At 37.5% G+C, this 25634-nt stretch overlaps 1 protein-coding gene across 2 annotated transcripts in view; it reads right to left on the bottom strand.

Moving 5' to 3' along the window:
* Positions 1–25634, bottom strand: part of METAP1D (methionyl aminopeptidase type 1D, mitochondrial) — a 91049-nt gene that overhangs the window by 17431 nt on the left and 47984 nt on the right. For both annotated transcript variants that reach the window (XM_043577046.1, XM_043577048.1), the window contains exon 2: positions 529–686. In XM_043577046.1, the coding sequence (XP_043432981.1) occupies positions 529–686 (158 nt within the window). The remainder of the gene's footprint in view (positions 1–528; positions 687–25634) is intronic.

Raw genomic sequence — 25634 nt, 5'->3', positions numbered from 1 at the left:
TAGATTCTTTCCACAGAATTGTAATCTCTGAAAAAAAAAATCAAGAATGCTCTGAGGCAAGAGGTTTTATTTAATTATTCTAAGAGAGGATTCAAAAACAGCAGCACTAATCCTATGGAAAGTATAAGGGCAGGCTTTAGAAAAAAACACCTAGTGTATTGGCTTCAAGTAATCTCTCCTGAATGATCCCAATTTGACAGCCAATTTTTTTATTTCTCTGAAAAAGTTAAGAAACTATAGACACGTAATTTTACCTTCATGTTAGAAATTTAATATAGAAAATTCCATGGTAGAAACTAATTCTGAATAATCTAAGCAGCTGTAAGATGAGAGGTTTAGTTAAAAAAAATTAACGTGATAGAACTGCAGATGTTACAACTTCTCAAATCACAATTTTAAATCATAAACCAACTTTAAAAATTAGGATTCAAAAGGCTCAGAAATGAAAGGCGCAAACACATTTGATCGCTTCTGCAGTTAACCTTTATCTTGGCTGGAAAGAGCAGCAGATCATAGGCAATACAGTACCTCAGGCACTGGGTGGGCTGGAGAAGCTGCGGCCGGCAAAACTATACTGTGTGAAATATCTCTTTGTCTCCGGAAAAAGAAATTTCTTCTTTGTTGACTGCTTGACTGCTTGTGTAAGTAGATATGATTGAGTGGTGAAGACAGAATTCTATGATAACCTATGAGCAGAAATAGGCATATTTTAAGTTAAAAAAACCTAACATAGTGCTACATGTTAAGATGCTGCTTTGTTGTCTATTAAATCATTATCCTAATCCTTCACTGGCTCAAAAAAGGAAAAGCCCCAAATAGAAAGGAAAGCAGTGGTATTCTGAGTTCTAGTACAATAATAGCACAGCATATTTATTAGCTAATACTATGTTTACATAAATGTTTGACAATGGAAAACTCCACTCTAACGGGAAACAAACATATAGAAGCATCTGCTAAGTACCAGGTCTGCAAAAAGAACAATTTCTGTTGTGGTACCTTATGCAGCAAATGTGCGGATGACCCTAGATTCAGGGCACTGTTTGGGTGGCTTTATATTCTTTAAAGCTGTTTTCCTTTCAAGAATCCTGGACAAATTGCCAGCTGCACTTTTTGCCCTTGATAGGATTACTACTCTGTGTTAAGTTCACGTGCAGGGAGGCATTATACCAAAATTCACTATGATGAATGCTCAAGTCAGATAAAGACTAAATAGCAGAAGTGTAGGGTGTAACCCTGAAACAAAATGAACACAGGATCCGAAAGTACCCACAACAGGAATTTAGAAACATCTATCAAAAATTTTAAATGCACATATCCTTTGACTCAGCAGTTCATCTCCTAGGACCTTACCTTGCAGGTATTATGCAATAATGGATATACGAAGATGGACCCTCACTTTGTAGTAGAAAAAAAGGGAAATAACACAAATTCCCCTCAATGGGGGACTGGGGAAATCTTTATGGTATATCTACGCAAGAGAAAACTATGAAGCTATTGGAGAAGAAGCTTAATCATTTTTATGTGTTGATATGTAAAGAAGCCACCATCCGTTGTCAGGAAAAAAACACATGCTGAACAATATGTATAAAAAACCCATTGATGTAAAAATAATTTATACATTTATACAAGTTTGTATATGCCTATAAAATTTCTGAAAATTGATACTCATCAACAGTGGTTATTTGCGGGGCATGTGATCGGGGCTGGGGGTGGGGAGGAAGACTTCCTGATTCATTTTATCTTCTTCTATACTTCTAACCATCCACTTTTTAAGCCATCTACTTGCATTACTTTTATAATTAAAACAATAGTTTGAAAATTCCCCAACATGTCACAATTGCACATCAGGGATCAGCAAACGATAGCCCGAAGGCCAAATCTGGCCTGCTGCCTGTTTTTGTACAGCCCATAACCTAAAAGTGATTTTTTATGTTTCTAAATGGTTAAAAAGAAATAAGAAAATAATATTTTTTAATATGTGAAATCATATGAAATTCAGATTTCAATGCCCATAAATAAAGGTTTATTGGAACACAGCTTATAATTATCTATGGCTGCTTTGAGCCACGGTGGCAGAGTTGAGTACTTGTGACAGAGACTGTATGACCCACAAAGCCCAAAATAATTACTATCTGGTCATTTACAGAAGTTCATCAACTTCTGGTCCAGAGCACTGCTTCTCAAAATGTGGTACCTAGACCAGCATATCAACACCACATGGGAAAAAATGCAAAATATCAGACCCCTTCTCAATTTACTGACTCAAACTTTGGCATGAGGCCAGCAATCTGTGCCTTCATGAGCCCTCAGGGTGATTCTCCTGCCCATTAAAGTATGAGAAGTACTGGCCTAGAGTAACATTTCAGCTGTGAAACATAATAGAAACGTGAACTGCTGGTGAGTACTGGCCTCCAAAGTCAAGATCTCCAAGTGAACTGGAAAACGGCACGGACACAAACAAACCCCAGTGGTCAGTGATTCAGTGTCCTAAGTTTCACTCAATTACGTTCTTCCATAAAGTTGAATGTAATTGTGTTGAATCAAATTTCTAGAATCGTTTTGGTGTTATTTTAAACAATTCCAAATACTAGACAAAATGCAGCAATACCACTTCTTTTAAATATCAAAAGTTCTTTTAAATAGAGGCAGGTACATATTCCCTGAAGCTTGTACATTTCCAGAAGACACCACCACCAGCTCTAGGACTGTCAACTGGTATATGGGGGCAGGGCATTTTCCTAGGAAAAGCAGATGGTTGGAAAGCAGAAGCTGGACTTTCACTTAGGCTCTATCACTCAGTAGCTGTATGGCCCTGATCAAGTTTCTTCTTTTGAGTCTCAGGTGAGAATTAATTAGAATATGTGAAAAAGTATGTGAAAACACTTTGCATTCTAATAAATGGTATTTCCTTCAAGAACGCTTAAAAAGTAAAATGAGAAAGAAAATATGTGCTCCATTATAGCTTCTAATACTGAGCACTTACTATGGGTCAATTACTGTACTAGGCACTTTACATATGTTAGCTCCTGAATCTTAATGAGAACGCTATGCATTGTGACCTGTTATTGCTCCATTTCACAGTTGAAGATACTGAGGCACCCAAAGGTAAGTAACTTCCCCAGGGACATGTAGTAAGTCCCAAAGCTGTGAGAAAGCAGGTCAAGTTGCCTCCCCAAAATATATTATTTTTCTCATACACACGAAAAACATCCAGAAAACATAAAGGCATTACAAAACTATTAAAAGGTACTACCATTAGGTTATTTTTCCAAAAGTGGTTTTGGGTTGACCTAATCCATCCACTCTCTCAAGCCCTGCTCCCTTTGTTGACCAAACACAGGCTTCGGTGAGGTGGCTGACAGAAGTTGGCTGGCAGTCTAAGGATATGGAACAGAAAATCTGGATCCCAGCTAAAGCAAAGGCTTAGGTGGAATCAACCGATGACTCCAGGCTCCCTAACTGCATCCCTAGATAGGATCACAGACAAGACACAAGGTTGTAAGTATTTCCCTTTGGAGGAAAGTATGCGTTATGATTGCTGTTCTGGTAACACTAATGGAATTAGTAACAATAATAATGTGGTTAACATTTAATGGCCACTTTCTTTAATGAAGTTCAGTGCTAGGTGCTCTACATACACGATCTTTTCCTTACCAATTCTGTCTGGTAGGCAGGCGGCTGTTGATGGCACCATCTTACAGATGAGGAACTAAGACTCACACCTCTAGTGGTCAATGGGGGGCCTAAGGCTCCATCCACATCCCCTGCCACCAAACCAAGGACTGTGTCTGCCACTCCTAGATGCCTTTCTATAGTGTGCAGGGGCTCTAGTAGATAGCATGCTTTTCTTTTTTTCCTCAGGGATTAGATTTAAAGGAAAGTTTTTTTGAAAAATTATGAAAAAATAAACATGGGACCATCCAACATTTAGAATGAAGGTACTTTTCACGAAAATTCTTAGATCTGACCTAATTGGGAGGCATTGTAGTAGTGAAAATAGCAGGAGCTTTGAAGTCAGACAGATCTGAGTTACCAGAACTTCTGTGCCCCACATTCTTCACCATTACATGGGAAGAACAGTGCTTTCCTCTACACTAGGCTGTTGTGAGCATGAGCTAACATACGTATGTAAATCATCTTAAAAAGCAGGTATTCCATAAGCGTTAATTTTTTTTTCCTTTCCCTTCTCAAATCTGCAACATGTTTACCTGCAGGCCTCTAAATTTATTTATTATTTTATTCAACAACTACTTACTGAGCTCCTCCTATATGCCATGCTCTGGATGCAGACTGAACCAGGTGACAAAGTCCCCGCTCTCATGGAGCTTATATTCTGTGGCGGAACACAGACAACAAGTAAACCAACAAATACATTAGATTACATAAGATGGTGATATGCATGATGAAAAATGGGCCAGGGTGAGCAGCGGATGGCACCTTGGAACTATGGTTCTGCTCCTGGTCCCGCCAAAACCTAACTATGTGACCTCAAGTAGTAACAATAATAGTGAACATTGGTTGAGGGCTTCCTGGTGCCAAGCTCTATGCTGAGCACTTCAGACGCTGCCCACTGATACAGAAAGGCTTAAGAAAATGAGGGAGTTGTACTTTATGATCTTTGAGGTCTCCTTTAGCTCTGACATTTGTGCCTTCATTCAGCAGCATCTGATTGTCATGCTACATCCCAGGCAATGGGATGATGTAGACGCCGATCAATTTTAGGACGTATGAAGATTTTTTTCAATGCAGCTGATTACATGATAGAGAGATCATCTTTATCAGCATTATCAAGTTCAAGTACACAGTCATTACAGGGGGAATCTTTTTTATGTACTTAAACTTGAGGCACGAAGTCACCAGGCCTCTACTTGGATATCTGGCTGAGGCTTTTGAGACATTGACTTTTAGAATGAACAGTGTTGCCAATGTACCTGTCCTGCCAAATGATAGGCTCACTGCCAAAAAGATGCAGGCACACCCACACATGACTTAAACACTGGGAACACAGCCTGAACATATCCAATCTGTTGACAATTATGGTTCTGCACTCTACTCAGAAATTCCACTTTCATATGATACTTTTTTATTTGAAGCAAAATCTTTTCTTTCAATCTGATAAAAGACACCCTATAAATGCTGTCACAAGGTAACAGGATAATAAGGTACCATACCGTGTTTATTTCACTAACTATTCATTACAAACTAGAAAAAAAATCTACTGTTTTCACAGGTGAAATGAAGAAATGGGCTTAAGAAATACATGCCTTTAGAAGATAATGGTCCTCCAATTAATGTGGCAAAAAATAGGTGGGGCAAAATCCTCTATTTTGTTTATCATATTATAACTAATAAATAGTAGTTAACAAATTTTCTTTTTTTAAAAAAAATTTTTTTTTTTCAACGTTTATTTATTTTTGGGACAGAGAGAGACAGAGCATGAACAGGGGAGGGGCAGAGAGAGAGGGAGACAAGAATCAGAAACCGGCTCCAGGCTCTGAGCCATCAGCCCAGAGCCCGACGCGGGGCTCGAACTCACGGACAGCGAGATCGTGACCTGGCTGAAGTCGGACGCTTAACCGACTGCGCCACCCAGGCGCCCCTAGTTAACAAATTTTCTAAATGCAGAATGAGTAAAATTAAAATCTCCAGTACCAATTATATTCAGGGTCGAAGGATAACCAAACTATAGTTACTGCTACATACTATTCTAGAAAAGGTTTGCTGAGTTTCCTTTGTATTTCTCTTCTTTGTAAAAGCCCTGCTTTGTACACTGGAAATTAGTACAATACAAATATTATGTTAATTATATCTCAAGTAAACAAAGAAACAAATAAATAAGAGCACTGCTGATACCTTATCACAACTGCATCTAACTTTCCAACTTGCTACCGTCAATGTTACAGCTAATTTGATGCACAACATCCATCATCACAGGCAGGGACACCAGCCAGGTTTCCATCAGTCACAGGACTGGCCTCTCTGTCTCTGGGGCACCACCATTTACCTAGGACGCATCGCACACCCCCTTTCGTTAAAGCTATTTTCAGGAAACAAGGTTCAGGTGCGTACTAATTATTGCAAGGGACAAGCTGACCAATCTGGGTTAAGGAGACACAAACTGAAAATCATCAGAAACCTCAGGAGAGGAGAGCCCCAGATCAGCAAGGAGCCGCTTTGGACTAATTTGATCTTAAAAGAATGATCATAGTGAGTGTTGTTACTGTTGATTATGTAACAGAAACTCTATATAGGGTTCCCTCAGGCAGTACATCTATACGTTATTTGTTATAAATACCAGAATATTTACTGTTATCAAAGGTAATAGTAAGAATTATTTTCAGCGTCACAAAAATTCTATCAGCGTCTAGTTTCAGCTGAATGTCGAAAATTACAGGCAACTGCTTCTGTCACTCCATGGAGGAGCACACTGTGCAGCCTGAGTGTCTTGTGAAATTGGTATATGTCCTCTGGGTAGTGCAGCACATTCTTCCTGTTTTAAATCTGTATTTGCAATGGAAATCTAAGTTATGGTTTTAAATATTTTCATATTTGGTAATAGCATCAATTTCTAAAAACTCCATTTTATTTCCCTTTACAGATGAAGTCTGAAAGGTGGGATTACAGAATTCAAGTATGATGGAGGGAGGAATTCATTTTAAATAACTAATGTTGCTGCATGCAACATGCCCTATATTTACTGGCCTCTTACTCAGGGTCCATTTTAATTGTTATCTGCTCATGCATTCTATACCACATAATGAAATGCTTCCATTTCACCCACTGAGCCCTGGGTTTTTCTGTGCACCTCTACTAATGACCCTTAATTAAGCCGATTTTATCCTTGAAAATGTGAGTTTTCTTCTGGCCAACAAGTATTTTTAGGGAAGAGGCCTGAATGAACTTTCAAAAAGACATTTAAAATGTTTATTATTTTAAGCAGCTGTAAAACTGAACAAAGTATATTTATTTGTACTCAAGTGTGGGCTACCAACACCTATATTTTTCATTGTATGTTTCCAGGGAAGCACTTTCACCCTGCAGCCAGCCATCAATCCTCCGTCATGTTACATTTCAGAGGTATTAAGTATCTGGCTAGAAAACAACACAATAAAGTAGCCTGTACTACTTTACATGAGTTAACAATGTCAACCAGAGATAATATGTAATTTAAAAGACACTCTGTAAAATGTCTTACTGAATATATTTTTTCATAATGATCAAATGCCAAAGTCTAGTAACAAAACTATTATTTATAGCATATCAACATCTAATTGATTTTACAAATGGAGGCAATTATTTTGGATGAAGGGGGGAATGCCTGCCAGATTTAAATGATTTATGATTACTAAGAGAGAAAACAATGTTTTGCTAATTCATTTTCAAATATGGCTCTTACAATCATTGATAATTTTAATTTTTAACCAAACGATTTGCTTAAATAATACAATGACTTACAAAAAAAAGTAACATTGTGACAGCAAACTGAGATATTTTTAACTGTTTAGAAATATTGCTTCCTACAGTAGGCTCGAAAGGGACTGTACCACAGAAATACATTTTCGAGGTGCTGATTTAGAGTCACAGAAAGATCACACTTCATGAACTCCAACCAATTACCTAGAGTAGGAGCACAGGCTTTTATAGCACTGTGTGCTTCAAGTCCAAAAGGGAACACTGCAAATGCATCCATGCCTTATATTTCTTGACCTAAAGCACTGACTGTCTGCTTGATAGGTTTGATAACTTGCACAGATGTTGTGAAAGGAAAATTAAATAGTCTGCATCACTTGATATAACTCACATTGATTTTCATAATCTAGTACTAAGATGTACATGTTTCAAAAGTAAATGAGAAAGATTGAAGGTTCCTTCCCATTTCAAGGAGACTATAAAGCAGACAAGAAGCTCACATTTCACAAGAAATAACCTGTGCATTTGTTGAAGAAAAAAAAAAAATCAGCTAGGGGAATGCCCCAGGCTGAAGCAGATACTGATTGGGCAAAGCTAAAGGACAAGGGCCCTTGAAACTAAACAAAAGCAAATTCATTCTGTTGACAGATGTTGATTACATCAAAGCAACAGGAACTCCCCCAACTCCCAATTTTTTTTAAACAATTAATACCTCTCTACAGTTTACACAATAAGGACAAAGTAACTTTCTAAACCAATCATAATAAACACTATTAAACTTGTTTTTTAAAAGTTTCAATTCAGTTGAAGACTGTTCTGCTGTGTTTTTTGCTATGGGCTTCCCCAAACAGTGGTTTATTCATTCCCATGGACACGTCTGGGGAGCCAAGCTGGCCATGCCATCAGCCCCTTCCTTCCAGGGGTTAACTGTTCTGGCTGCCAAATAAAATACAGAGTGAGCCATGTAATTATGGAGACAGTCAAAGGGCAGGCTCTATTTTGAAATCTATTTGCACAGACAAGGTCTTCCAATTGAGCTTACAGGAAACAAGCTGGTAAAGAGCCTCCTTTTCCCCAGATGCTTTCCACACTTTTTCTCCAATTCAGGAAATCGTGGATATGGACACCATACACCACTGCTTCCTGGATTTCAAGCTAAGATGCCACCATAAGAAGAAGTGTGGATCTGTTTTACAAAACTGTAAAAAAAAAACCAAAACTTGTTTTTTCCTTTTCTTTTGCCTGATTAACGGCATTTGGCAATAGCCTCTGGATGATAAAGCAACAGTGTTTATTAAACAACATTTCTAAAGAGGATGCAGGCCCAATTATGCAGGTGTTGGAAAACAGATTATTTACTTTAATGTTCAAAATAAAGCACAAAGTCAAGTCTAAAATACACTGGCATAGATACTTGTCTGAAATAAAGATTCTACTTAACATCCAATAGTGTGTCCTTGAAGTATGTTATAGCTAAGACTACTAACGCAGTAACAGAGATTTCACACGCATTAAAAAGAAATGTGTAAACTATTTTAAGTGAAAAAAAAATCACAAATCACTTTATGCTGACACATAAACATTTGTCCTGGTTGCTTTAAAGCTCTAAATTTGCGATTGTTAGGAGGCTGCATCCTGTCAGATGAAAACAGAACTGGGCCACTACTACCAATAAAAGTAAGCAAAGGAAGGAGAAATAGTAGCCTTCACAGGTACTAGCCTATGGATGTCAGAACTCACCCTCAAGCCATAAGCCAAAGCCCAGGAGTCCTGATTCTAGAGAAGATGAGCTAGAAAGTCAGCCACAGTGAGAGAGCACTTCTGGGGAAAGGAAGGGCGGTGGCCTGAGGGCACCCTCCTCCAATAATAACAACATTCAAGAATGATGCCCAGGTCACGGCAAAACATGACCTTCCCCAAGGCTCCATCAGGAAGTTGGCTCCATGCTACCTCCCTCCTCCTTTTAAAAAATTCAGCAATAGCAAATGATAGAGTATAACGACAATGACAAGCTCAGAAATGGGTTTGGGAAAACACTGCATTTTCTTCTTTACAAAAGCCAACTGGATGATATGTGATTATTCATTAATGTATATACCACCAACACCCAGGAATATGTGACTGAAACGAAAAGCATTCCCCTCTTCTTGGGAGACAAACACACCCCCAACCTAGTCTGCAAACACATTATCAATAAACAAAACCTAGTTAATAGAGTAGACTTATATTTGTGGGCCTAGAAAAAAATTCCTTTGGGCTGGCCCAACCACAGGTGGGGGAGGGGAGTCAAAGATTAGAGTAAGAACTCAAAATCTAAAACTGAAAGATCATTTGGTGGATAAGTGGAAGTTACGTGGAAATGACTAATGTATAGAAGGAAATAGGGCTGTTGTGTGAATTTTCTCCATTTAGGGTAAAAAATGTTTACTTCAAAATTTAAATCTAAATTCGTTTTTAGAATCATACAATATTGAGTCACACTGCAATAGTATATGCTTAGAAAATCCCATTGTCTCTCAGCTAAAGTTTAGAGAAAAGCAGCTTTTTAGCACTTCAACAATACATATACTCAGGCAACTTCTTGGACAAAGAAATATTGTGTCTTTCCAGGGGAAATAAAGGAGCTGTTTATTAGGGCTGTGGTTAAAATGTAATAATTCATTCTAGTTGAGCCCTGTGGAAAATGTCATCAAAATATCATTTTCTTTGCCAGATTTTCTGGATGCCGTGATATCGTTTAAATACAGAATAAAAGGCAAACTCTGATGAGAGTAGAAGTACAACACCAAAACGAACCAAAAGCAAATGTTCATTTCATCAAAGGGAGAAGAAAGAAATTCACACACTCCTGATACCCAGAGAATGTAACTCTTCTAGGTAGGTTAGTGCAGAACATCTGGCAAACTTCCACCTTCCAAAATTTCTCAAAAGAAGCATTCCTGTTACCACACAATTTGGTTACAGAAGAGGAACATAGAAAAATTCTGTATTAAAGCACATAAATAAGAATCAGAAAGAGCAATTTCACAGAAATCACACATGGAATTCAACTTTAGAGAAAGTTCATATAAAAATATCATGAGTTTTAAAAAATGATATAGTAAGAAAGTCCTTCTTTAATTAAAAAAAGACTTTATAAATACTACTGTCATATAAAACACTACTCAAAATATTACTTATTTGGATAACAATACCCTTTAATAGAAGACGTTGGGACTTACAGTTTGTGATCAAAGGCACAACTTTACCATGAAAAATTTTCAATTGTATTAAAGCATTTGAAAAGAGTGTAATTTTAGTCCTCATCTTACAATAGTGTCAACTGAATTCTATATGCAACATGCTCTAGTTATATTTTTGGGTGTATTTTTCTATCTTTTTATGAACCATTTAAAGTTATTTATGCAAACAACTGGTATAAAATAGCTCAGAGCTTCGACCAAAACTGCAGTATCAACACCAAAAAAAAAAAAAAAATTTTTTTTTTACATCATAATATTTTTCTGAGAATGTTTCACTGTACAATTCCAAGTGAAAGGCATGAAATAAAAAGAAAACATTTAAATATAAATTCTACCATGGTATTTTGACAATTTGGGGAGTTTTGTTTCTGCTCTGTAACCAGGCAACAGGAGTGATAGGTATGTAGGTAGGTCAATAATCACAACCCAAAATGAGGAAGCTAAAGGTCCAGGAAAACAATATATTTCTAACCTTCTGCAGTTGAGATTATATAGATTTAAACAATAGAAGCCAAGATTACTCACCAAGGGGTTATTTTCACAAGAAAAATAAAGAGAAAATAAACAGTAACCTCTTTACTAAAAGGAAAAGTTTGGACTGATGTAGTTATGCTGCCACAAATAGTTCTATATTCAATTAAACCGTACAGACTTAGTTAACCATGTGAATAATCACTCCACAGCTTTAGGCATGAATGCAAAAAGTGCAATGCATTAAAATGGTACAGGCTTAAAAGGAGTCCCACAGAAGCCTACTTACAAACTCTTCCTTGTCTTTTTTTTTTGTTTAACGAATGCTCAACTATAAGACCATTATTTTTGCACTGAAGATTAAGATTAAAAATTAAAACTATCACATCACCCCTAACAAAACATGTATTCTATCTGTATTAAGCAGGCTGCTTTTCAATCTGAAAACAGTATTACTTGAAAACTGTAGCTGACCAAGATTATTCACATTTGGTGGAATGACAAATTCATGATCTCATTTTTACTTATTTCATCTCATTTTTATTTTTTTTAAGTTTATTTATTTTGAGAGAGAGAGAGAGGACATGAGGGGGGAGGGTCAGAGAGAGAGAGGGAGAGAGGGAGAATCCTAAGAGGGCTCCGTTCTGACAGTGAGGAGCCTGACGCAGGGCTCAAACCCACAAATTCATGAGATCATGACTTGAGCCAAAATCAAGAGTTGGACATTCAACCGACTGAGCCACCCAGGTGCCCTCATCATCTCAGTTTTAGACTAACGTCTTCAATATAACCACAATACCAAAACATCTGATGTATACAATATTTGAAACATGTTTATTGTCTAATGTGAGGTGTATTGAACATTTAGTGGAATGTTAGAAAAAGAAAAACAACCCTAACATGCCTAAATAAAACACAGCCAATTTGGAGGTAAAAAGAAGTAAATACTATGGAACTTAAACATTTGAGGGACACCTGGGTAGCTTAGTTGTTAAGCATCCAACTCGATTTTGGCTTAAATCATGATCTCACATTTTGTGAGTTCAAGCCCTGTGTTGGGCTCTGCACTGACAGTGCGGAGCCTGTTTGGGATTCTCTCTTTCTGTCCTTCTCCTGCTCTCACTCTGTCTCTCTCTCCCAAAATAAATAAACTTAAAAAATTTTTCTAGGGGTGCATGGTTGGCTCAGCTGGTTAAGCATCTGACTCTTGGTTTCGGCTCAAGTCATGATCTCACGGTTTCGTGAGTTCAAGCCCCATGTCAGGCTCCATGCTGACAGTGTGGAGCCTACTTGGGATTCTAGCTCCCTCTTTCTCTGCCCCTCCCCCACTCGTGCTGTCTTTGTCTCTCTCAAAATAAGTAAATAAACTTAAAAAACTTTTATATTTTGTGAATGCCCGTGGCATTATATTTACTTGAGTTCTTGCTTAAATTGGTTTTCCTTCTTTGAGCAATAGTTGGTTCAGTTGGACAAGTTAGTGAAACACTCTAAGCCTTAGTTTCCTCATCCGGTAACAGGAACAGTAATACCCTCTTCACAGGGCTGCTTTGATAATTGTACGACATGAGGTATGGAAAGGGACACAAGGTAAGCACTTGATAAATTGCAATTGTGATCATAGGTTGTATGGTGGAAGGAGGGCACTGTAAAATGGACTAATCAGTAGGTAGAAACCAGCCCGAATTTCAAAATGTGCTTTGGCCACTCACAAAGTATTCATAAGATCCTAGATTGGGTCTCAGAGCTGCTACTTAAAAACCACGCTATCCAGAGCACAGGGCCTCTCCTGCCTTCATTATAGGACCATCCTGACCATCAATGGGGGCTGCAGATGTATTAATACTTTACAAACCGGATAGCATCTCATGACTGTAGTGTATTGAGAGAAGAGTCAGACTCACTAGGATGAATTATGCACAGCCTAATTTTGACATTTTTCTGAGAATTCTTGGTGAGGCCTTCCTTTCTAGAATCCTGATGGCTAATGGTGAAGTCTAAGGAAAATCTCTTTTTCCATTCAGAGGCATAAAAGACCCCAATTTTTCTCAAGAATCATATCATTCCAAACACATTAGTATACAGAATAGTTTTGATATCTGTGCAAAAGGTGAGATAGGAGAAATCATGTTTTAGAAAGATTCTACTTGGCATTGAAGACATTCCCTATAAAGCTCACTATTACAAACAATTTTTGTTTTTTTGTTTTTTTTTTTTGGGGGGGGGACAGAGAGAGACAGAGCATGAACGTGGGAGGGGCAGAGAGAGAGGGAGACACAGAATCGGAAACAGGCTCCAGGCTCTGAGCCATCAGCCCAGAGCCGACGCGGGGCTCGAACTCACAGAGGGCGAGATCGTGACCTGGCTGAAGTCGGACGCTCAACCGACTGCGCCACCCAGGCGCCCCTACAAACAATTTTAAGAGTGACAGCAGATGCTATTTTTTATTGTTACTAAGCAGTGTTCAGTCCATATTGTGTTTATCCATAAATTGTTACATTGTCCTTGGTAAACTCAATCACTTAAAGTTTGTAAGGTTTTCAATATATTTGTTTCAGTGTGCAACTATTTAATAGAAACATTCTAGAGCTCACCAAACCTTATTGTTTATTGTACCAAGAAGTCTTCTTTGCATAAAAATTCCTGTTTATTAAACAGTGATACAGGAAGAACTTATTTACATTTCAAGCACCACCAACATACATCATTTATGACAAAAAAGGCAAGCACTCCATAAGAAATGCTCAATCACTGTCAATCACAAACACCAAAATATACATAAACCAAAGCAAGCCATGTGAACTGTATTAAATTCAGCTACACACAGAATTACTAACCAAACAAACAAAAAAACAAATAATTATCAGTGACTCACAGACCTATTTACACAGTACACAAAATAACTTGGAAAGGTGTAACCATGGAAACCTAATAGCCTAAATTCAGTGCCTTTAAAATTTGCATTTATTTAAACACTGTGCAAATGATGTCCTTACAAAGTTTAAATATTGTAAAAGCAGTCAAAGCTTATCTTTGTTATCTGATCATTGATCAAAATAGTTTCAACTATAAATTAGCTGCTTTAAAAATTATTCAGGGACCAATTTAATGAAACCATGATAAAAATGTCAAACAATTTTTTTAATTTTTCAGCAAACTGTTATTTTCACAACCACTGATTAACAATTGAAAAAACTCAACTATACACAACAAATCTCATAAGAGTCAAATAATATTAAAACGTGCTTTGACATAAAGACTTTTCTTAAACTCACACTGTTGCATGCAACCACCCCCACTTCCTCTAATTAACTATAAAAGCAGAAATGCTATTAGCTGTTTCAGTTTACAGGTGATTTTCGCTGACAGTTACCATTTGAATAGTTTAATATTTAATGCTATAGTTAGTCATAATGTCTTATATTTTATTTTATAAGCTACATGAGTAAAACATTATTTTGTAGTTCACTGGCTCCCACACTCAAGATGTAATGTTCAGTGTGTATTTCATTATGTAGATGAGCACTGGATGTTGTTTGACATGATTTAAATGGGTCAACAGTATTTTCCTAGTCACATTAATCATTCGGACAGCTAGAATAAGAAAAAGGGCCTTGAAAACTAAAACTAGAGAATCTATTCACACAAATGACACTTACCATTGGCGGGTTATCTAGGATGTGGTTAAGCAGAAGGAAGAGTTACAGACTTTAAACACATGTTTCATTATTTATTCAGAAACCACTTCAAGACCTAGCTCCATTTTCAGAATCCAAGTGAACACCCACAGGGACAGATTTCTGAGATACCAAACTGTAATTTTTTTTTTTAAAGCATTAGATAGAAATCTATGAAAACTTCTTCATTTGAGAAGAATAAAATTTGGGGAGCCCAGCCGCAAATGAGACTGGGCTTAAGGATAGTGTCAGGTGTATGGTGTCTATAAAAATATACCACAACACAAATGAGGACACTGCCCTCACTATGGACAATAATCTTGTCTTTACCTGCTGATGGCTCCTAGGAAGTGGAGAGGAGAAAAAGAAAAAGCAGAACCAGTTTTTAGAAATAGCTGCAAATCATTTTGTTCCAGCCCTGAGTCAAAAGGACCTGGTAAGGAACATGGAAATAATAGGTGTGAGCTCACCAACAACTCCACAGCCCCTTTGCCTTTCATTGTCATGACTGACCTTTACACTGGGTCTGACCGAGGGATGATTTGGTCTATGTGGCTATTCAGTGTGCCAGAACACTATTCCGGACAATCATCCTACTTTGTTCCATATGACCAAGTGCTTTCTAATAACAAGTATGGACGTGACATACAATCTTCCCAATGGAAGCTCTTTTGTGGGTCTTCAGCAGCTGTGAAGAAGACAGTGTCTAGCATTAATTTTTTCATTCCAAACCCACTTCTCAAAGGTCATCCTCTTGAGTGGATGTGCTCTGTCCTCTCCTGAAACCACACAGAATGAGCCATAGTCCATGGAAAGCCCATGTTTTGTTTTTCTTGTTATTTTTTGTTTTGTTTTTCTTACTATGAAAATGGTATGCGTGTGGTATTAATTATTTTTATAATATTAAAACAGCATAAACAGTAAAAGTCAGGAACAGTAAAAAGCTTCCTGAGATGACCGCTGCAAACACACTTTAGAACATTTCTCTAAGTATTCATTAATATATTGCTATTACATTTCATATTAATGTATCATATTTTATAAATATTCAGTTTGTACATGTAGTTTTGTTAAGCTGCTTTTTTGAAAGCAATTAACGTCTCTCTACAATATATGGAAGATATCCATCTTTAACAACAAATACAGAGCTACACAATTCTTTTTAGGCCTCTTGGGTTGTTTTATTCGTTTCATAGTATTCCTTCATATCGATGGGTAACATAGCACTTTTTTTAACCAGTGATGAGCATTTAGGTAAGTTCTTTTTGTTTGTTTTTTGTTTTTGTTTTTGTCTTGCATAATATGCTTTTTACAAATACAGTTGCACATTTGACCAATTATTCTTTTTAGCTTAAGTTCCCAGAAGCAGAATTCATAGGTTAAGAAATATGCAAAATTCTGCCATTTGCAAAACTGCTTTCCACGTAATAGCAAGTTACATTCTCAGTGGTGCCTATCTCCCTACATCATCACCAATATTATTGTTAAAATCTTTGTCAATCTGATAAACAAAAAATGATATCTTGCTTTTACTTGTTTTTCCTCAGATACTATTAAGATCTCTTTATGTATCTATGTTCCTTTGTGAAATCTTATTTAGGCCTCTTGAGTTGTTTTTTACTTGACTGATTTTTAAGAGTGCTCTGTGAATTAGAAAGATGAAACATTTGTGCACTGTATTGTTTCAAATTATTGTTTTCCATTTGCATTTCAACCTTGTTTAAAGTGTTTTTGGCCACATAATTGGACTTACATTGAATTTATGGATTAATCTAGGGAGAATCTGACTCTTTAAAACACTTAGTTGTCTTATTTAAGAGATGTCTGGGGGTGCCTGGGTGTCTCAGTTGGTTGAGCATCCAACTTCAGCTTAGGTCAGGATCTCCCGGTTCGTGGGTTCGAGCCCCGCATGGGGCTCTGTGCTGACAGCTCACAGCCTGGAGCCTGTTTCAGATTCTGTGTCTCCCTTTCTCTCCACCCCTCCTCCACTCACAGTGTCTCTGTCTCTCTTTCAAAAATAAACGTTAAAATGTTAAAAAAAAAAAAAAAGAGAGATGTCTTCATAGGTACTATAGACTTTTTTTTAAATGTTTATTATTTTTTGGAGAGAGAGACAGAGAGAGAGAGAGAGAGAGCAAGCAGGAAGGGGCAGAGAGAGGGAGACACAGAATTGGAAGCAGGTTCCAGCCATAGTCGGCCGCCCACCGACTGAGCCACCCAGGCGCCCCAAGTACCACAGACTTTTTAAACATCCCTCAGTAGATGTCTAATGGTTTTTTTTTCATACAAGTCCTATACATTTGTTATTATTTGTTTATTCCTAGGCTATTATAAATGGATTATAAATGCTATTATAAATGGATTTTTTTCAAACTTTCTGCATAAACATAAGACAGCAATTTCTTTTTGTGTAATAATTAAACTTATTTTTCTTTAAAAAGTTAAATTTAGGGGCACCTGGGTGGTTCAGTTGGTTAAGCAACCAACTTCAGCTCAGGTCATGATCTCGCAGTTCGTGAGTTCGTGCCCCATGTCAGGCTCTGTGCTGTCAGCTCAGAGTCTGGAGCCTGCTTCGGATTCTCTGTCTCCCTCTCTCTCTGCCCCTCTCCTGCTCACACTCTATCTCTGTCTCTCTCTCTCTCAGGAATAAATAAACATTTAAAAAAAGTTTAAAGAGTTAAGTTAAAACAACTGACATACTCCAGTGTCATATTTTTATGTTCCTTAACATTTAAAAAAGTCATACATACAGACTCATACCCTAATTTTATTGGAAAGAAGTGAGTTAGGCTGATGGGTTAACTAGACTTTTATTTCCATTATTGCCCATTCACATTTCTTACTCTGTCTCTCCTCCCCAAATACCCTCCCTCTTCCCAAATATGAAGTGCTGGACTGGGTAGGCTAACAAGTGCTAAAAGTGCCAGTCAAGTAAAAACATCAAAAAAAAAAAAAAGATAGACTTTTTTTGGAAGGGTTTGATATTTAAAATATTTCCCCCCAAAACAATGACCTAATCATGGCAGGGAGGGAAGGGGGGGGGGAGAGTTTTTTAAGATTTAAATAAATCTACGTATCTATATTATTTATATATATATTGTCCATATTACTTATCTCATTTTATAGCTTAGTCTTGCTTTATTTTGAATTACACGCCTGGGTTATGCTGGAGTGACCATAAATCTTTTTAGTGCTGGGTTCTTATCTCGATTCAGCCAGCCCTTCCATAACTATAACTGTGCCCACAAGCATGCAAATACCTGAATGCATCAAGCAAACAGCACAATTACAAACCTTCCCCTGGTCTTGCAACAGTGAAAGAGGCCAGGAACTTTAAATAAAAATAAATTTAAAACTAATCTGCCAGGCACACCTGGGTGGCTCAGCTGGATAAGTGATTTCTTCTCTTGATTTCTTCTCAGGTCATGATCTCACAGTTCATGAATTCGAGGCCTGCATTGGGCTCTGTGCTGACAGCATGGAGCCTGCTTGGGATTCTCTCTCTCCCTCCCCTGCTCATACTCTCTCTCTAAAAAAAATAAACATAAAAAAAAAAAAAAAAGGCTAATCTGCCAGCCTTCTGAACAAGGATTCTGTTTAGCTCTAGTTACTAGGATCCTCTTGTATTTAGTTTGACGTCCCTCTGAGAAGAGCAAATTGTCTTAGAGTTGTAGAGAGGGGCAAGAAGCAGGGAATCGTCTATTGCTTCCTTATAAAGCAAATGTTCTCCTGATGCATTTTCCTTCATGAGTTTCAGAATACTACTTCCTACTCCACCTACAAGTTTGGAAAATCATTATGCTATACAGATGACAGAAAAAAATATGACTAGTTTTTTCCCATTAAAAATATCTGACCTACAGGTAAGAGCATGAAGTTTATTGTGTGCTTTTCCCTATATTTAAAATTTTCAATAAAAAGTTTAAGAAGTATCTCATCCAGCACTAAAAAAAAAAATGTATCTTTCCTAAAGAACTCTAAGAAGTATGGGAAATGGAAGGGTTATTTTAAATCTAGATGCTGTGTATACGTGAAAAAACGAGCATTTACAATGAGCACTGACCTGCACTTGCTCCTGGGCTGTAAGCCAGGAACTGCTCTGGGACTAGTGCTTCTTGATGGTGGAACCGTCCAGTTATCCACACATGTCTCATTTGCACTTCACAAACCACATGTGCTGCTGGGGAGCGATTCAAGGGTCCAGACCTTCAGCCGCTCACATACTATGCAAGTCAGACTCCTGAGTACACTCGAGCACAGAAGAAGAGCACAGGGCTGGACACTTCATTGTTTCTGAGCACAGTGTGATGTAACATGCTGGCTGGGATCAGAAAAGTGTTTGGGGCGTGGCCATCGTGATGATGTACAGAGAGGCAAGAAGTCCTCATGGAAGTTCAACATGGGACATTTTAGAGAAATACTGCAGAGTGAGGGAAGTTTTGTTCCCACCTTTGCCTCATAAAACCTTAGGCAGCAAGTAGATTTTTGCCCAATGGTGTGGGGTCCCTCAGGTAGTTATTTTGGAGATAATATACAAAACAAGAAAGCTATATATCCTGTAAAGGGGGGTAGCAGTGGACTGACATGGACAGAATTTATACTTATAACTAATGTTTCATCATTACCAAATCTACTCTCAACTCCACTGTCACGACTAGATGATGCTGACTTCACTGAGTAATCTGAAAGATTAACAATATTTGGTTTTGGTGACTGCTAACTCCAGACCTCATAAATATTATGTAACTCTAGTCTTTTTGCCTCTAGCCAACCAGCCTGACTGCAATTTTCAGCCACAAGTGGCAAACTGACACTGAGAATTTATGGGCTCTGCTGTATTAGTAATGCACATTTCCTTTTGAATTATTCTAGCTTGTAGCCTGAAGCAGATTATTAATAATCATCCCTTTTGCCACGCAAGTCTGAAGATCTCCAAGTCATTCAGGAAGCTACATGAATATGTCTCAATGTTTTAGGTAGGCTGGTAAATAAAAGTCCATGTATGACAAATGAAAAGCAGATGAATTTTTTTGCATCGCTATACTTTTTATTAAAGTTTATTTATTTTGAGAGAGAGAAAGCATGTGCGAGCACGGATGGGGGAGGGGCAGAAAGAGAGGAGGAGAGAGAGAGAGAATCCCAAGTAGGCTCTGCGCTACCAGCACGGAGCTTGACTCGGGGGTTGAACCCATGAACCGTGAGATCATGACCTGAATTGAAATCAAGAGTTGGATGCTCAACCAACTGAAACACCCAGGTGCCCCTGTATTGATAGAATTTTTTAAACTATCTTAGCTAATCAAAATTTGGTCCCAGTGACAGTGTGTCCATAGAAAATGATTCCCTATCTTATTAGACATGGTTTTCACTTTATTATAAAAAGTGCTTATTATACAGTTTTCTTGAAGCAGTTTTTCTATACCCAGATAAATATGTGGTCTTAGCTGTTTGGAAAGCTGTTTATTTTCCTACATAAATAATGTAGCTAAATTCTCAGGCTAGCCCATTTGCCTATAACTGAAGTCCTACACATTTGCAATGAAAACAAAAAACTAGAAACAATTCAGCTGCAAACACCTACTATTTTAGCTACATTATAGGTTTCCTGAGCCAGTCTGGGAAGGTTTCTGATGTTTACAATGTAGCTTTTCTACAGAAGAATGTGTTGCACATTATTGGACAATTAGGGAAACTGAAAAAATTTCCTCTATGGCCTCCTATCTCCCATTCTCAACATCTTCCTCTCAAGCCCCAAGGGGAATGAAGGCTGAGTGCCCCCTGAAAACACTAGAGAAGAGAGGAGGAGGCCAAGTCTCATTCACTCCGATAAAACCAGTACCTGCCCCAGAACTCATATGGCTTCAGCTTCTTCCAACTTCTGGAGCAAGTGAAAGGAAATGTCTGTTCTGAAGTTCAAGCAACCCCTCTTACCTAACCCTTAGTACCAGAGTAAACATCTCAAGCCCTAATTCAGCCACCTGAGAGGAAATACGGTGGCTCCGGAGGATTACTGTCACTCTACCCAAAGTTCACCAATATGGGCAGGAGGTCTAATTAGTAACTGTTCACAAATTAGAGCTAGCGAAACTGGACTAACTTCAGTTCTGGCTCTAAGATTAACCAATTGTCAACTTTCAGCAAGTTACTTGACCACTCTGTGCCTCAGTTTTTCATGGGAAAAATTGTTATAAGGATTAAGTAAGTTCACATGTATTAAGTACTTATTAGCATGGTGCCTGGCACATAGCAATCAAGCAATTATCACTCAATATAGATTCGATATCACCACGAATGAAAAGTTACAAAAATGTTCTCTCCATTTTTTTGTTTTAAATAAGCTCTCAAGCCCAATGTGGGGCTTGAACTCATGACCCTTAGATCAAGATTCACATGCTCTACTGACTAAGCCAGCCAGGCATCTCTCTCTCCTTTTTTAAAGCGGTATTATTTTTTTCCTGGTCTTCAGAGTAGTAGTTAGGTTAGTAGGAAGACATAATTTAGCAAGTGGACATTAATAACCAGAAAGAGTTTATGTACCTCTGAAATACTTCTATTCACCCCTGCCTCACATATGCACTCCTCAAATAAAATCCAGATGTTTAAATTACAAGAACATACGGGTAATAAACAATAAATTTACTTTACCTATGTTGTTTTAATATTTAATAATATTTTATATTATTTATACATTTATAATAATGTTTAATAATACTTAAAAGAAAGCATTTTATTTATTTTTATATTTTTTAAACATTTGTATTCATTTTTGAGAGACAGAGAATGCTAGCAGAGGAGGGGCAGAGACAGAGAGGGAGACACAGAATCTGAAGCGGGCTCCAGACTCTGAGCTGTCAGCACAGAGCCTACTGTGGAGCTTGAACCCATGACTGTGAGATCATGACCTGAGATGAAGTCAGATGTTTAGTCAACTGAGCCACGCTGGTACCTCTAAAAGAAAGCATTTTAAAAGTCAATGCAACTACCAATGAGGGTGTGGAACAACAAAAACATTCATATTCTACTGCAGAGAGTGTTGATTGATATGACCGCTTTGGAAAATAGTCAATATGAAGTCACGGGCTCATGCCTAGGTATATACACAACAGAAATGCATACAGAGATACACCAAAAGACATACACAAGAATGTTTGCAACAGGAAAAAGTGGAAATAATTCAAATGTCCATCAACAATAGAATGGATAAATTATGATGAATTCATAAAATGAAAGATTATATAGCAACCAAAATTAATGAACTACAGTTATAGTAAGACAGTAGTATCGATGGATCTTTAAAATATAAAGTAAGCTGGGGTGCCTGGGTGGCTCAGTCAGTTAAGCATCCATCTCTGGATTTTGGCTCAGGTCATGATCTCACAGTAGTGAGTTGGGCTCCATGCTGTGTGGAGCCTGCTTGGGATTCTCTCTCTCTCCCTCTCCCTGCTCCTCCCCTCCTAGTGCATATGCTCTCTCTTTCTCCCTCTCTCTCAAAAAAAGTTAACATTACATATATATATATATGTATATGTATATATATATATATATTTAATATATATATATTAAAAGAAGTCAGACACACAAAACAAGAATACCTACTTGTATGATTCTACTTATATAAAGTTCAAAAATAGGCAAAATTCAATCATACTATTAAGGAATTACTCATGGGGGTAAAACCATAAACAACAGCAAGGAAGTGAATACTATTAAAGTCAAGGGTGTGATTACCTAAGAGCTGGAAGAGATTGAGCTGGGAAAGGTATGCAGAGCTCTTCTGGGGTGCAGGCAATGTTCAAAAAAAAAATTTTTTTTAACTGGTACGGTGGTTATATAGGTGTTTGCTTTGTAACCATTTATTAAATTGTACATTTGTTTTACACGTTTCTCCCTATGCATTATAATTCACAATATAATGCACAATAATTCACAATAAAGTGTTAGAAGGACAGGAGGGGAGAAGGCGGGAAAAGAAGGAGGGAAGGAAGGAAAGAAAGAAGGAAAAAGGAAGGAAGGAAGGAAGGAAGGAAGGAAGGAAAAAAGAACTAGAAAACAAACAAAACAAATAAAAGGAGAGAAAGCATTGTAACAATTAGGTTTCTATATATTATAACACAAGTAATTTGTAATATTTATTAATACATGAAATTCAAGCAATTTTTTCATCAAGGAAAATAAAGGGGCACCTGGGTGACTCAGTCGGTTAAGCGCTGGACTTCAGCTCAGGTCATGACCTCATGGTTCATGAGTTCGAGCCCTGTGTCTGGCTCAGTGCTGACAGCTTGGAGCCTGGAGCCTGCCTCGGTTTTTGTGTCTCCCCCTCTCTGTGCCCCTCCCCGCCCCCTCTCTCTCTCTCTCAAAAATAAACATTAAAAAAATTTTTTTAATCAAGGAAAATAAAAAATTAGAAACATTCTTACTACATAGTGAAAAAATTAATAGCATTGTTGTCTATATTGCATTTAATTGACTAGGCTTTGAGAAATTTATATTTGAAAAATTTTCAAATGAATTCTTGTAATTACTCTATTATTACAAACTGGTTAATAAACACCCTGATGACCACGTAACTGCATTCCTATTCCAGAGTTTTCTAATTGATATAATGCACATGGGACAGCTATACTGCTTGCTGAAGCAGAAAAAGCTACCAAATTTTCTTAGTAGGAAAACTATCTTTTCACAAGCTGTATATAACAACAATAATAACACAGCTGACATGTTGTAGCAATTTATAAGTAACTTTATACATATTTAATTTGGTCCAACAACCTACGTAAGGTAAACTGGGAAGATATTCTTATACTTATTTTATAGGCAGAAACCCCTGAGACTCAAGTTGCTTAAGGGATTTGCCCAAGATCGCAAAAGTTGTTTTCTTATTTACAGAAAATTTCAAACATACACAAAAGTAGACACTACTGTAACAAACTCCCATATACCCATTATCCAGCTTTAACAATTACCCACTCATGCTGACCTCACTTCATCTATAACCATCCTCCCTTCCTACTAAGTTATTTGGAAGCCAATCCCAGACATGGTATCATTTCATGTGTAAATATTTCAGTATGTGTATCTAAAGATGAAAACTCTCTTTAATGATTTAACAATATAATCTTATCACACCTAAAAAATTAACAGTAACTTCTTAATACATCAAATATTTGGACAGTCTTCAGATAGTCTCCTTCTGGCCTATATATGACAATTTTACATATATATGTGTGCATAATTTTTATTTATTTATTTTTTTAATCTTTATTTATGTTTGAGAGAGAGAGAGACAGAGTGCGAGTGGGAGAGGAACAGAGAGAGGGAGACACAGAATCCGAAGCCGGCTCCAGGCTCTGCGCTGTCAGCACAGAGCCCAACGCGGGGCTCGAACTCACAAACTGTGAGATTATGACTTGAGCTGGAGTCGGATGCTCAACTGACTGAGCCCCCCAGGCACCCCATATTAGAGGTTCTTGTAAGGAATTTTGGGAAGAAATCTAGGGAGGCAAAATAAGATAACAATGTTCTGTGTAGGTTGGTGTTATTTGATTAAAAACATTTTTTAAATGTTTTTTATTGATTTTTGAGAGAGAGAGAGAGAGAGAGAGAGCGAGCAGGGGAAAGGCAGAGAGAGAGGGAGACAGAGAATCTGAGGCAGTCTCCAGGCTCCGAGCTGACAGCACAGAGCCCGACGCGGGGCTTGAACTCACAAACCGTGAGATCATGACCTGAGCTGAAGTCGGACGCTCAACCGACTGAGCCACCCAGGCGCCCTGTGTGTACAATTTTTAAAGATCTAACAAATGGCTTGTTAAAATAGGATCCAAATAAGGTCTACACTTTGCATTTGACTGACATGTCTTTTTTGTGTTTTAATCAATTTTTCTCCTTTTTTTTCCTTCCATGTGATTTATTAAAGAAATGTATTTATTTGGCCGTAGCATCTCCCACATTCTGGAATTCACTAGTTATATCTCAGTTATATCTTATAATTCACTAGTTATATCTCACTAGTTATATTCAGTAGTTATATCTCATTTAACATGTTTCCCTGTCCCTTATATTTCCTATAGACTGATATGAAGCCTAGATACCCATTTTGATTCAAGCTCAGTTTTTTTGGCAAGAATATTTAACGGGCGGTGCTGTGCTCTGACCACTTCTCTCTCTTGTGATGTTAGCAGTCATTGACAGTCAGTGCCTTGATCCATTAATTCATCAGGGGTTGGCCAACTGGGGATATTTTATCAGTCCTTCTTCATTCCTTGGCTGGCATACCTCTCTATAAACCTTTCTTTCATCAAAGTATTTGATCAACCTGAGGTTCAATTTATATATGAAATCAAGCTAAAGGCTGGATTCTTTCCCTCTACTTATCCAGTTTTCAGAATTAGCTAGTTAAAAACCTAGAGCTTTGAACAACCGATATCTTAATCAGAGATTAGATAAAATTTCCACCTAAAACATCCTGATCTAAAATATTACCTATTTCAGTGTAAATGATTTGTATATGAGAAAGACTGAGTTAATGAAACTTCACTTTGAAGTCAGAGTCCAGTAAAACAACAACATTTTACTTATTTTTTATCATGAAGTAAAAACATTAATCACCCAGACTTAATATCACATATCTTCTCCATCCTTCTCACACTTTCATTTTGGGGGTAGGTGGGGCTGGAAGATTAGTGTTAATAAGACAAGACTGCAATTTAAAGGGAGGTAAAACCCAACTCCAAATGGATTTTTCTTTAGGAAAGAAACCCAAAACCGAAAGAAAACAGGTAAAATTAGCTATTGGAAATTATGGCCATGTGAATCAACCCTTGCTCCCCACATCTGGCAG

This window comes from Prionailurus bengalensis, chromosome C1, assembly GCF_016509475.1.
Source record: "Prionailurus bengalensis isolate Pbe53 chromosome C1, Fcat_Pben_1.1_paternal_pri, whole genome shotgun sequence".
Taxonomy (NCBI): domain Eukaryota; kingdom Metazoa; phylum Chordata; class Mammalia; order Carnivora; family Felidae; genus Prionailurus; species Prionailurus bengalensis.
Note: the sequence above shows the minus strand (reverse complement) of the source record. Positions and strands in the feature narration are given on the sequence as shown.